The sequence below is a fragment of the Hypomesus nipponensis genome, chromosome 14, assembly GCF_054491055.1.
Source record: "Hypomesus nipponensis isolate SF chromosome 14, ASM5449105v1, whole genome shotgun sequence".
NCBI classification, from domain to species: domain Eukaryota; kingdom Metazoa; phylum Chordata; class Actinopteri; order Osmeriformes; family Osmeridae; genus Hypomesus; species Hypomesus nipponensis.
The window spans coordinates 252048-266092 of NC_140374.1; the positions used below are offsets into that span (position 1 = coordinate 252048).

Here is a 14045-nt window from a genome sequence, read left to right on the forward strand (position 1 = left end):
TTTTTAAATATTGGCCTCCAAGTGCAATGCGCATCGAAATGGCTAATGGAGGCCGTTGCTGCGCGGTTGCAGCTCAGTAGCAACTACCACTAGCTAACGTCGTAATCTGGTAATCAAACAACGCTGACAGTAACTATATTACTATTTTACGCCCATTCAACCAACATTAGCTAGGTAAGTAGAGTAACTAACGTCTTTAATGCATGGTTGCGAAGTAACTGAAGTTGTATTGCTATCCGAACCTGATATTTGCATCTAGCTAGTCATGAATTATACATTAGTGAGCAAGAGATTGCGCTGGCCAGTTCTACCTGTCTGTGCTGAGTGATGGCATTTTGCCGTCTAACAACTGGTGCAAAGTTTGTGGTTTTAGACAGTAAACGCTAACACGACTTGGAGTACTAACGAGTTAATCGCCCAGCTCTCGGGCTTTCAACGTTAGTTTTTTCTTGGCATCGTTTACAGGATTGTTGCAGTCACGCGAAGTAGTGGATTCAAAGTTTAACTGATCGGTTAATTTTTTCAACGTTAGCTACCTAATTGATGTCAGCCATCTCAAAACGACACTTGGGATAGTTTTGGTTTTGAAATGACTGGTTGTTTAACTAGCTATCTTAAATTATATCGATTACCTACAATTCAGTTTTCTCAGTTAACCTCAGATTTTTCATGTCTACACAACGACTCAAGGGTGCATCTGATAGACTGATGTCACATGCTTCACTTCACAGCGGAAGGATTGGGCCTCCAGTGCTGTGTGTTGTAGCTGTTGGTTAAGACGGGTATTCTCATAGATTTAGGCTTCTTATTTTGTTCATAAGGCTGCTGCACTATTGTCCCTGATTACTTAGTGTTTTTTTTACAGGCATGTTCTCCTCAGTATTAGCAGAGACTGTTCAACAAGACACGTGCATCTGTACCTGTGCAACAACAGGGTACTCTGCTAACTGTGTTTCTGTTGAGCTGTGACAAGTATTTTATTTTCAACCAGGATTCGTCTCTTGTAATACAAGGGACCGGAGTTGTTTCAGCCTGGTTTCTTAAGCTACTTACAGTAAGCTACATTAAGATGTGTGAAATGGTCATTTTTAAAATTATCCTAGGACAAAATTATTTTTAATGTGGGTTCAGAAACAGCAGTTATGCTAAAGGGAGACTGACTCAGAAGTCTTTACAGATGGGTGACATGTCGTGTTCTGTGTTGCAGGTGAGCGCTGCTGTTGAGCTGAGCGCTGCTGTTGAGCTGAGCTGGAGGTGGATGTGCTGCATGTGTGCGGTGTCCAAGGGTCTCTTCTGTCTGCTGCCTGTGGAGCCTGTAATGGGCCAGATCTCACAAAGAGCACAAACATTATTTTATTTTTAATTAGAGTTTCAACCTCTGGACTCGACCCCAGTCAGGTGAGCTTGTTGTTTACTCTTAATTTGTCTGCAATTTAAAGACTGCATGTACATACCATGTGTTCCTCGTTGTTGGTGGAGGTTTACAAGCACACATTAAACAGGCTAGACTTAATTCACTTCAACTAGATTCAGAAAGATGGTTTTAGCCTTACTTTAGATACATCAACACCACCTGAACTGAGTAACCTGGAAACATACTGTCACAATGACATGCTGTCAAAACAAAACATTGATTTCAAGAAACCAAAGAAGGCATCTGGGGGGGTCAAAGGGTGTTGGTGTGTTTCATGACAAATATCCTGTTTACATTTACATTGAGTCATTTAGCAGATGCTCTGTTTACATTGTTCTTTTAGATCTGAAAAAGACAGTCCTATTCAATTTCCTGTATTTGATCAAAATAAATAATGAACCCTAATATGTTTGTGCAGAAGCATCATGTTTTGGAAGTTCGACCTGCACACCACGTCCCACATCGACACGCTCCTGGAGAAGGAGGATGTGACGCTTACAGAGGTGATGGACGAGGAGGATGTGCTGCAGGAGTGCAAGGCCCAGAACCACAAGCTGGTGGAATTCCTGGTTCGGCCCCAGTGCATGGAGGACCTGGTCACCTACATCACGCAGGAGCCCAGCGATGACGTGGATGAGAAGATCAAGTACAAGTGAGTTTACAACCATCATTCTTATCATGTAATGTTAGGCTTTTTTGTAATCAAGTACATGCATACAGTGTTTCCCACAGGATTTTAAGAGACTGGTGGGGTGACCTTTTTTCCCTCTAGGGTTAAATCCATCGATCTGGTGCACTTAGAGAGCAAAATTGGGAGGCAATCTATGAGCACAGTAGTACATTTTAAAATGTGTCCAAACTTTGACTGGTACTGTAATTACAATGGGTTAGCCTGTTTCCGGTCCAAACCTGGCCGCCAGCCAGAACCAAGCCCCACCCCCCTGCCCAAGTTACTGCGCACTCACTACTAAAAAATATATTTTTAGACTGCTACACATTCCATACATCATTGCAAAGCTACGATTCTTGTGCTTGCATTGCTGTAATCCATTTCAAGATCAAGTTGCAACAACAAGTTGAACCAACGTTGTAAACAAAGCAAAAGCAAATGACTCGACTCACTCTAAAAGCTTCACTGTGGTCCAGGTATGCAAAAGAATCCTACAAACATGGACTGGTTACATTCCCAAAGGTCCAAACTATCTAACCATGTTGAGTAGTTTGTCCAAAAAATGAATTATATCTACACATTTATGCATTTAGCAGACTCTTTTATCCAAAGCGACTTCCAAGAGAGAGCTTTACAAAAGTGCATAGGTCACTGATCATAACACCGAGATAGCCCCAAACATTGCGGGTAGCCAAAACATGAAGCAAACATTGTGAAAACCCAAAGGAAAAGTCCCAAAGGGAAGAACCATACGAGCATGTAGTTAAACAAGTTACAACTAAACAACATTAACCTCAAAAGTGCAAGGGTGTACCTGTGGAAAAAGCAAGCAACAATAGTACATTTCACAGCGAGTACAATAATTAAGTCCGTTCCAACTAACCAACAAGAGCAATACGTTTCTCAGTAAGAGTCATTGTGATCCTGGAAGAAACTTAACATCAGGTCCAGCCAATCATTCCTAAGTACCGTTGTACTCCTGGAACAAGTGCGTCTTGAGCCTTTTTTTGAAGGTGGGGAGACGATCAGTGTCTCTGATGGAGATAGGGAGCTGATTCCACCATTGGGGGGCCAGACAGGAGAAGAGCTTGTGTTAGGACTGGGCGCTCTTGAGCGGTGGGACCATCAGACTGTTCTCTGAAGAAGACCGTAGGTGGCAGGGGGGGGGTGTAAGGCTGAAGCATAGACTTGATGTAGTAGGGTGCAGTCCTGTTCACCGCTCGGAAGGTCAGTACCAGGGTCTTGAATCTGATGCGGGCCGTGATGGGAAGCCAGTGGAGGGAGATGAGGAGCGGGGTAACATGGAAGTGTCTGGATAGATTGAAGACCAGGCGGGCTGTCGCGTTCTGAATCCTCTGGAGAGGGTGGACCGCGCATGCTGGGAGCCCAGCGAGTTGTAGTACTCCAACTTTGAGAGGACAAGTGCTTGGACCAGCAGCTGGGTGGAATGCTCAGACAGGTGTCTCCTGATCTTCCGGATATTGTAGAGGGTGAATCTACACGACCGGGTCCAAGAATGGAGCCCTGTGGGACATCAGTGGAGAGCTGGCTGGGGCTTGACACTTTCCTCCCCAGGAGCCCTGGTAGGATATTTCCGACAGGTAGGATGAGATCCAGTGAAGTGCAGTGCCAGTGATGCACACATCACTGTGCACACATAGCCACGATGTTGCTTCATTCTGCCTTCGCTAATTCAATTTTGCACATTTCTCACGCACATCGCTCATTAAAAGAGATGTAATTAGGATATATTTACGATTGGAGAATGTCCAATCGTATGGCCGGTACACTCTGCCCTTTCGATTGACATTTTGTTTGACCCAATAGGCGCTTCCATGCCCTGTTGACAGCCCTCTAAAGCCAACTCTGCATCCTGCCCCCATCCCCCTCCACGCACACCCTTTTAGAAAATGCCTTGATGTACTCTTATAAAAATGTGTCAACATGAAGCCTCAGTTTAATATTTTAAAATATGCTATTTCTAATTATTTTAAAATGTTCCTTGATTTTTGGAAATCATCTCGCAACCCCCACCTTGGGAACCACTGATGTAATATGAAGTGTATTAATATTTTCGGCTCCTTTTGAAACGTTATGAAACTATGGCGGGACAAATTAGACATCACTATCACGTCAAGAGCACAACATTGTGATATTTGTTTTTGCACAAAGTTCATCAATCGGGCCTCTTCATCGATCGGGCCTCTTCATCGATCGGGCCTCTTCATCGATTGGGCCTCTCATTTAAATCTAGAAGTTGCACCTGAGTTTCACACCAGATTGATGCATTTAAATTGAAAATGTGGACCTACAGTTTCTATGTGTCCCTCCCCCACCTCCCAGAGGGTCGTCGGTCCACCGACCACAGGCTCATAGATGAGCAGTGGAGTCAATACTGTACATCCCTGTTGCTGTTTTACTGACTATTCAGAAAAGGTGTCTCAATACACACGCAGTTTCCTCCATTTCATAACCTGAGTACACTTCCAATACTGCTACGGACGTATAAAAGTAATTGTATTGTGCCAGTGTATTGTACCATGACTGTACCATCCCAGGGCTATCAAGACGGAACAACTCTGTAGATATTGTGGCTGTGAAACATGGTCACACCTGCATTCAGACTGAAGAGTGAGCTTGCCTCCTGTTCTCAGGTACCCCAACATATCCTGTGAACTCCTGACCTCTGACGTGGGCCAGATCAACGACAGGCTGGGCGAAGACGAGGGCCTCCTGATGAAGCTGTATGGGTTCCTGCAGAACGAGGCCCCCCTCAACCCCCTGCTGGCCAGCTTCTTCTCCAAGGTCCTCAGCATTCTCATTGGCAGGAAGCCTGAACAGGTCAGCTGCTCCGGGGGGAAACGTGTCCCTCAGACATGATCCCCACACTGCCCTCCTAGTCCCTCAGACATGATCCCCACACTGCCCTCCTAGTCCCTCAGACATGATCCCCACACTGCCCTCCTAGTCCCTCAGACATGACCTCCACACTGCCCTCCTAGTCCCTCAGACATGATCCCCACACTGCCCTCCTAGTCCCTCAGACATGATCCCCACACTACCCTCCTAGTCCCTCACAACCGCATTGTAGACAACCTGGGCTGCGTTTCCCAAAGGCGTTGTAAGCCTAAATTGGTCTTAGAATCCATCGTACGACGGATCTTAGTTTTACGGGCCGTTTCCCAAAGCCATCGTAGCTAAAGTGGCTCTTGAAAAGTCGTAGCTCTTGAAAGCTCATAAGTTAGCCTAGCATGTTTGGGAAGCGCACGTAAGAAATAACTATAGTTTCGTTATTTTGCTCGTAGAAAGCTACGATCCATCGTTACCGGGAAACGCAGCACAGACCAGTTCTGGTTGAAAGTTGACCCCTCTGTGGTTTGTTTAATAGAATGGCAGTTTAGTGCATGCACCTGTTTAATCCTCTTAGATCGAGGGCTGTCCCTACTAAGATCTTCTTTGGTCGACCAGGACTCGACTGAACAATTGTGAACAGTGTTGTACAGTTTTACTGTATTGGTGGGGGTCCGAAAACCAGTCGGTTAGAGTGAGACTTTCTGCACAAACTGTCAGAAATCGTCTCAGGGAGCTCATCTGCATGCTCGTCCTCATCAGGTCTCTTAGCTAACCCTAATCGACTGTTTTCGGACCCCACCCCCGGACCCCCCTAATACAGTAAAACTGCACATTTTAGAGTGGCCTTTTACATTTAGTCATTTAGCAGACGCTCTTATCCAGAGTGACTTTTATTGTGGCCAGCCTAAGGCACACCAGTGCAATAAATCATCCATCTGTGAGGTGGATGGATTTTCTCAACAAAGGAGAAGTGCTCACTAACACAGATTTGTGAACGATATTTGAGAGAAATGGGCCTTTTGTGTCCATAGAACAAGTCTTAGATCTTTGAGTTCAGCTCATGAAAAATGGGGGAAAAAACAAGTGTTGCGTTTATAATTTTGTTCAGTGTAATTGTTGAAAGTGTGCAGTCTCTCAAATCAACCTTTTGGGAAATCGAAAATTAGGCTGTTGTCCAAAATAAAAGGCAGATGGTTAGACCTACAGTACAGTAGCACAGCATAAGCAGACATGGCCTAAAACTTTCCGAAACATAAAAATCCTAGTCTTATATGCTACACACTGTAAAAGAATGATCCAATGGCCAATTTACGGTTTTCAAGAGGTAGGCTACATCATATTTGACGTTGAACTATGGAATATAAACCATTGTTGGCATTCAACATGTTTTGAGTCACCCGGTACTTTGATAAAGTGCTTCCATACCACAGATTTCTTTGCCATTTTGCCTGAAGGATTATTAACACCAACTGTAGACAAATTAGGCCTATGGTAGAGTTTAGGCTAACAGCTACAATTGTGCTCAGGTGCCATGTGCAAAAAAGAACAAAACGCAGATTAACGAAAGGGAAAATGGAGTAACACCTTTATTATTATATATTTTTAATAATAATAATAATAATAATTCTCATCCTCCATTTTATTTTCCAAGACTCCTTTCTCAACATTCAAGGACACCGTACAGAGGTATATAAAAAACATTAAAAGCAGCAAAAAAAAAAATGTATGCAACAACATTAAAAGCAACAGAAGGAAGCAGTGCAAATGACATTACGTGGAATAGGCAGCAGTAAACAGATGTGTTTTGAGTTGTGATTTGAAATGGGGGAATGAATCAATATTTCTGAGTTGGGGTGGTAGTGCGTTCCGGAGACGGGGAGCAGAGGGGCTGAATGCTCCACTCCCCATGGTGGTGAGACAGGGGGCAGAGGGGCTGAATGCTCTACTCCCCATGGTGGTCAGACAGGGAGCAGAGGGGCTGAATGCTCTACTCCCCATGGTGGTGAGACAGGGAGCAGAGGGGCTGAATGCTCTACTCCCCATGGTGGTGAGACAGGGAGCAGAGGGGCTGAATGCTCTACTCCCCATGGTGGTCAGACAGGGAGCAGAGGGGCTGAATGCTCCACTCCCCATGGTGGTCAGACAGGGAGCAGAGGGGCTGAATGCTTTACTCCCCATGGTGGTCAGACAAGGAGTAGAGGGGCTGAATGCTCTACTCCCCATTGTGGTGAGACAGGGAGCAGAGGGGCTGAATGCTCTACTCCCCATGGTGGTCAGACAGGGAGCACAGGGGCTGAATGCTCCACTCCCCATGGTGGTGAGACAGGGGGCAGAGGGGCTGAATGCTTTACTCCCCATGGTGGTCAGACAAGGAGTAGAGGGGCTGAATGCTCTACTCCCCATGGTGGTGAGACAAGGAGCAGAGGGGCTGAATGCCCTACTCCCCATGGTGGTGAGACAGGGGGCAGAGGGGCTGAATGCTTTACTCCCCATGGTGGTCAGACAGGGAGCAGAGGGGCTGAATGCTCTACTCCCCATGGTGGTGAGACAGGGAGCAGAGGGGCTGAATGCTCCACTCCCCATGGTGGTGAGACAGGGAGCAGAGGGGCTGAATGCTTTACTCCCCATGGTGGTGAGACAGGGAGCAGAGGGGCTGAATGCTCCACTCCCCATGGTGGTGAGACAGGCAGAGGGGGACAGACAGGTGTGTGGAGGAAGAGGATCTGAGGGAGCGGGAGGTAGTGGGACCCTGGAGGAGATTAGACAAATAGGAGGGGGGGGGGGGGGCGGGGCGGGGCATCTGAATAAAAATGTATTGAGAAGTGGGCAGTGTAGTTGCTGAAAATGTACTTATTTTATTGATGACACTCCTAATTTGTAAATTTGCTCCGACTTTTCCATAACGTACAGTAGCTAGCATCGCAGTGCAGTGCAGACACTAGCTAGTTGCTGCGTTTTATCATAATCCTATCAAATGAGTGAAATACAAACACAAATGTTATGAGCTATTGAGCCTATATCTAACACAAGTTTAAAAACAGCTTAACTTGACTTAGTGTGACAAACTCAATGCAATTGACTGCTGTCTGACGAAGCGCGCTAGTGCGAGCACATAAGTACACGCAGCGCGATGACGTACATCCTGTCTTAATAGGCTGTTCGAAAACAACGGTTTTTAAGATGCCTTACCCCGAAGAGAGCTGTCTCGTTAGACACCTGTCTAGTAAGACATCAAGGATTAAGACAGCTGTCTAAGTTTTCGAACAGAGCCCAGGAGTGATGTGGTGGATAGAGGGGGTGCGAGTTATGATGCGGGCAGCTGAATTCTGGACCAGTTCAAGTTTATGGAGGGATTTGTGAGGGAGACCAGAAAGGGAGTTGCAGTAATCTAAACAGGAGGTGACAAGACTGTGTACAAGAATGGCGGCAGTGTGGGGGGTGAGGGAGGGGTGGAGATGTTGCTTTATTTGTCTTAAATAATATCTACAATTTCTGTAGAACATTTCTATAAATCAGCAATGGTGACACAAGCGGGAATCAGATCTCACACTACCATACAGCAGCTTGACTAACACAAATCTTAGTCGACCAGGAGCATATAACCAAACAATTGACTAGTCGACTGAGTGGGGACAGCCCTACTTAGATCAATAGAAATGCAGAAAATAACAGGTTGACACTGGCCTCTGACTGACTTGATCTACCTGTTAAAACTGCTGTGTGTAGATCGTGGAGTTCCTGAGGAAGAGAGAGGACTTTGTGGACTTGATGATAAAACACATCGGAACTTCTGCTATTATGGACCTGCTGCTCCGCATGCTGACCTGCATCGAACCACAGCAGCTGAGACAAGACGTGTTAAATGTGAGTGCTGTCAGGCTGCTGTGTTTACATGTATGACTAGCTGTCAGGCTGCTGTGTTTACATGTATGACTAGCTGTCAGGCTGCTGTGTTTACATGTACGACTAGCTGTCAGGCTGCTGTGTTTACATGTATGACTTGGGTGCATTATGCTTGTATTGAGCCGATGTCTTTGTTTTCAAATTTTTAAGTGAATGTTTTATTCAATAGAAAAGTGGGTTGTTTAAAGTGGAACACCTCGAAGCTAGTGAAGGCTGAAAAGTCGTCCGTGGTTTTGTTTCAGGTGGTTATGTTATAGTAATTAAATCATAGTCTAATGATTTCACAAGTCACCTTTACCTTGTGGTGCTCTCCCTAGTGGCTGAATGAAGAGAAGGTGATCCAGAGGCTGGTGGAGATGGTCCAGTCGTCCCAGGACGAGGATGTGAGGAACCATTCTATCAGCTTTTTGTAAAAGGGACTGATCCAAAACATTGTCTCTATATGAATGGTTTCTGTTTTCAAATGTCTGTGTTTATATGGAGGTGGTAACGATGTCTTGGCCCCCCCCCCCCTCCCAGAGGCACTCCAACGCATCCCAGTCCCTGTGTGAGATCATCCGTCTGAGCAGGGATCAGATGTTCCAGGTCCAGGGCTGCTCGGAGCCCGACCCATTGCTGGCTACACTGGAGAAGTAAGCCTGGTCATGCCTCTAGCTGCTCTCAGCACGCTGCTCTCAGCATGCCCTCCTGCTAACAGCTGTCCTGAGTGGACTCGATGATTTATGTAATGTGTTTTATCGGTCAAAAAAATAGCTATAAAAATTTAGCTTTTTGTTTCTTCCTCAGACAAGAGACAGTAGAGCAGCTACTTACAAACATCTTTGACAAGGAGAAGAATGAGTCTGCAATCGTCAGCGTGATTCAGATCCTCCTCACTCTGTTGGAAACACGGAGACCAGCGTGAGTTCCCTCCCCCAGGGGCTGTTTGACCCTGTTCATACCTGGTACTAGTTTTGCACGGTATACCAACATATTGGTACTTTTCGATATTTATTTGAAAAAAAAAAAAAAAAACTGTTCGGTATTAGAATTTCCCAATGTTCGGTACTTGTAGGTCAAACGAGACTCAGCGATTCTGAAGTCTACTGTGGGACTACTTTACCTACAGAGCCGACGCTGATGGCAAACACACGGACATTACGAAGCCTATTTGTAAACGGTGCTATAAAAACAGTGTTGTGCAAGGGAGGAAATGCTTCTAACCTCGCCAAGCACCTCAGAGGCAGACACCAAGACCTACACGCCGAGTACAAAAAACGACAGGTTAGCGAATAAGCTAGCTGGCTAGCCAGCTGGTAGGAGTATGAAATACGTATGTCAGGGTGACCCTATATCATAAATAGCATTACAAGCAAGAATATTCGAAAATGTGAGGTCCAAAACGACAAATGTGACATGGTCTGATCAAAAAGGGGCCGCTGTCGGCTAAGATCATTTCTCACGTTTTGTTTTTTGACGGATTGTGAAAGTGCAGACTGGAAGCTTTCAAATGATGTGAAAATACATTGAAATCTGAAAATAGTACATGTATCTGAATGTTGATAAACCTGGAAAGCTCTATCCTAGATTCAGCTTAAAAAATGTTGGACCTTTTCATGCTTTGAGAGGTGTGATTGTTTTGTGTTAATCATTAGATGCGCCAGTTATTTCACCGCATCAAATTCCAGAATCCTGCTTTCTTGACTTATCTGAGACATGTGTTTTATCACCCATTATTTTTGCACTGACGACATTGTACCTGACCCGATTATGGTTCAAGTTATGTTATGTTTTTGGTGTAAATCGCATATTCCGAAAACAGCCTGAAAGATGTAGCCTATTCATGGTTTACCGGGTAAAACAAAAACTCCTGTGTGCAATGCTATGCAGATTGCAATGAGATTAGCCTATTCATTGTGTAGTCCGTGGATGTAGGCTAAAACGAACGTACAACACAAATGTACGGCGAACACGCAGACGGTACTTGACTCGAGACAAATGTGCCGTGAATTCTGCCGATTCACTACTTGATTAGGAGGGGGGGATGGGATCGTACTTTGTACAGACAAAGACAGCCTACAAACTAAACATTAGAGCTAGCTACGACCGTGTTATAAGTACAGGGTTTGTAGAAGGCGCTTAAAGTGCTGGAAGTACTTGAATTTGACTTTTTGAATTAAGTCCTGGAAAACCCTTGATTAGTCATTAATGACGAGGTACTTGAAAAGTGCTTGAAGCGTTTTTTTCTGGCATTCTTTGGTTTGCGTTAAAGCATATGATCATGTTCTCAATTAATTCAAGTGTTTTTCAAGCACGATAAGAGCCAAAGCCCGTGCGCGCCAGTACCGTATTGATTAGGCCAACTTGAGGACAAAACAGAAAATAGTCAAAATGACCATTTTGGCGAGTATCCTCGTAAGCAGTCTTCAATGAAGGTGAAGAACTGGATTTGTTTCAGATCCACAACATGTGCGTAAGGTCTTAGAAACAGCCGTCTAATAAACCCACTGCTGTCCGTCTCATTGATGTTAATCAAAGAACAAATGAAAGAGAAAATCACTTGCTGCTCTTGATTGAATAACACATGTAGCTTTAATAAGGATTAATTTAAAGTAAATAAAGTATGTTTGATAAATCAGATCTCTGATTGTAGTCCTTGAAAAAAAAAAACAATTGTGCTTGAAAAGTCCTTGAAAGTACTGGAATTTCATTATACAGTATCTGTACGAATCCTGTTAGTAGCCTAGGGAAAAAACGTCTCATCAAATCACATCATGCGCATGACGCGCCCACAACTCAACTGGAAGCTTAGGTAAACAAGAATAAATGATGAGTATTTAGTGATTCTAAACATGATGTTTATCGGCTTCTTCAACACTAATTTTTGGAGTATGCAAGAAAATTAAAACCATAAAAACAGCCCCTTTTCACTGGACCGTGTCACATATATTAAACTACAGTTATTTGGGGGTCTAATTTTGGTTCTTTTTTAAAAGGTCACTAGCTAAATAGCATAGTAGAGCTACGAGCTAGCTACATGTCAAGGTGGCTCTATATTGTCACAGAACGGCTGATTTAAAAAAGACACATTCATTGTAAATTTAACGAACAGCATTGCAATTGGAAAAACAAGTTCGAGACTTGCGACTTGACTTACAAGGCTGTTAATAAACTTTAAATTAGTTGAAAATGTGATCAACCCTTTTCGAATGTCTGTGTGGTCTATTAGGTATTGAATCAGTATCATCTTGGTATTGCAATTCTAAACTTGGTATTGAAGTCAACATTTTGGTATCGTGACAACACTACCTACTAACACTCCCAGAACTGACATACCTGGTACTGACACATAATTGAACAGTGACACTTTTCAGAAATGTAATGTCTACTTCCTTGTAAAACGGGCAGCTTATGTCCACCCAGCTGACAGTGGTCACACACAGCTCCGACCAGCTCCGGAGGGTCTGAGAGATCAGATCTCAACGCCTCTCTCTGCTGCAGGTTCGAGGGCCACCTGGACGCCTGTCCACCAGGCATGAGCCACCCAGCCTTCTCAGTGAACCACAGCATCCTGGAGGCCGTCAGACCGCGCCTCAAAGACTTCCACCTGCTTCTGCTGGAGCCCCCCAAGGTTAGTTAGCATTTTCACATCTGATCAAATGTTTCCCACAACACTTTTGGTCAAATATGACACCTGTGTTTTCATTCTGTTTGTGTCTTTTTTAAATGTATTGATTAGTCCGTTTCTGGATGAGGTAGTGTTGGTACTGTAACCCAGGCTGTGTGTCTGTCAGAAACATGTGATGAGGACGACCTGGGGCGTGCTGGACCCCCCGGTGGGGAACACACGGCTGAACGTGGTGCGTCTGGTAGCCAGCCTGTTGCAGACCAACACCCACATGATAAGCATGGAGCTCATCGCCCTCAACACCCTGGGGGTCATACTGGTGAGTAGGGTTCATACTGGTTAGTATGGAACAGACCAGAGCTCATACTGGTGAGGAAACACAGCTACCTCTATAATAACATTTCAACCTCAACAGATGACGTCATCATCAAGGCTAAAGGTTTTTTTTCTCCTTTTAAAGGGGCAATTGTCTGGGTTTTGGGTTTTTTTCCGAATAGGGTATGTAAAATTGGTTGAAAATAGCCCGGGTGCTGTTCTATTTCCCCTTGAAAAATCTTATCCCTCATATTTTCCCACAAAAAAACACTAGGTTTTCTCCTTTTATGGTATGCTCATGAATAATAGATTAGAGCTGTGCGCTGATTGGTTGGTTTAAAGTGAAGCTGCGGAGCAAAGACCCAACACAGCCAACAGCAGCACTCACTGAAACACCGAAGGTGGAGACTTGAAATAAAAACGTACAAATAAATCTATTGTGTCTACACAACACTGTTTTCAACAGATTGACTACATATCATTTGAAATGATTACGTTAGTTGTTACCACTTCTGTTGTCGATGCAAACAGGATCGCCTTAAGTGGGTAACAGCACTAGCCTACATCAATACAGCATAGCAAACAAACTATCGTGATTCAACTCAGCTTCAGCTGCTCTAGCTATCTTGCTGAAAAATAGATCTGGACAAACATGCATCTTTTACATGACAGCACTGGTTATTTATTTGAAAGAAAGTTAGGAACATGAAATAACGTTAGCCCCATTGCTAATAATAACTAGGCTTAATCATCACTCATACTAGCTACTGTACCTATGCTCTTGCGTTAGCAAGCTAAACATGCTTACAGTCTAGGTAATTTTGCTATATAGCTGTTCTTGCATTCCTTGCAAATCAGCGTTAATAAAAAGCAGATAAGCTAGACTAAGTCAAATGTGTAATTGAGGGTCGAACTGCACAGGGATCTTCTCATAGACGAACATCACACACTAGCCAATCGAGTGTTTGGTTCCTTAGGAAGACTTGGAAAAGTGTCAGCATTCCCTCTACAGCCTGGAACACTGGATTTACCACCGTAGTCCATTTTCAATATGCTAGAAAAACGTTCTTCTTTGTAATTCTGTGGGTTAGTACAGAGCAGGGCGCCGCTAGCAAAAAAAAGTGATCTACGAAAGTGGTTTTCAATCCTGGTCCTCGGGACCCCCTGCCCTGCATGTTTTAGATATTTCCCTGGTCCAACACACCTGATTCAAATAAATGGGCCTGATAAAGACCCATTAATTTGAATCAGGTGTGTTTGAGGAGGGAAACGTATAAAACATG

General features: G+C 44.3%; 1 protein-coding gene across 5 annotated transcripts in view; it reads left to right on the forward strand.

Annotated features, from left to right (window-relative positions):
- The window catches only part of ppp6r3 (protein phosphatase 6, regulatory subunit 3), a 30855-nt gene that overhangs the window by 886 nt on the left and 15924 nt on the right, over positions 1-14045 (forward strand). For all 5 annotated transcript variants that reach the window (XM_084672710.1, XM_084672711.1, XM_084672712.1 and 2 more), the window contains exons 2-10: positions 1208-1398; positions 1833-2066; positions 4739-4925; positions 8664-8801; positions 9158-9223; positions 9360-9472; positions 9627-9740; positions 12321-12450; positions 12614-12766. In XM_084672710.1, the coding sequence (XP_084528836.1) occupies positions 1840-2066; positions 4739-4925; positions 8664-8801; positions 9158-9223; positions 9360-9472; positions 9627-9740; positions 12321-12450; positions 12614-12766 (1128 nt within the window). In that variant the 5' untranslated portion in view covers positions 1208-1398; positions 1833-1839. The remainder of the gene's footprint in view (positions 1-1207; positions 1399-1832; positions 2067-4738; positions 4926-8663; positions 8802-9157; positions 9224-9359; positions 9473-9626; positions 9741-12320; positions 12451-12613; positions 12767-14045) is intronic.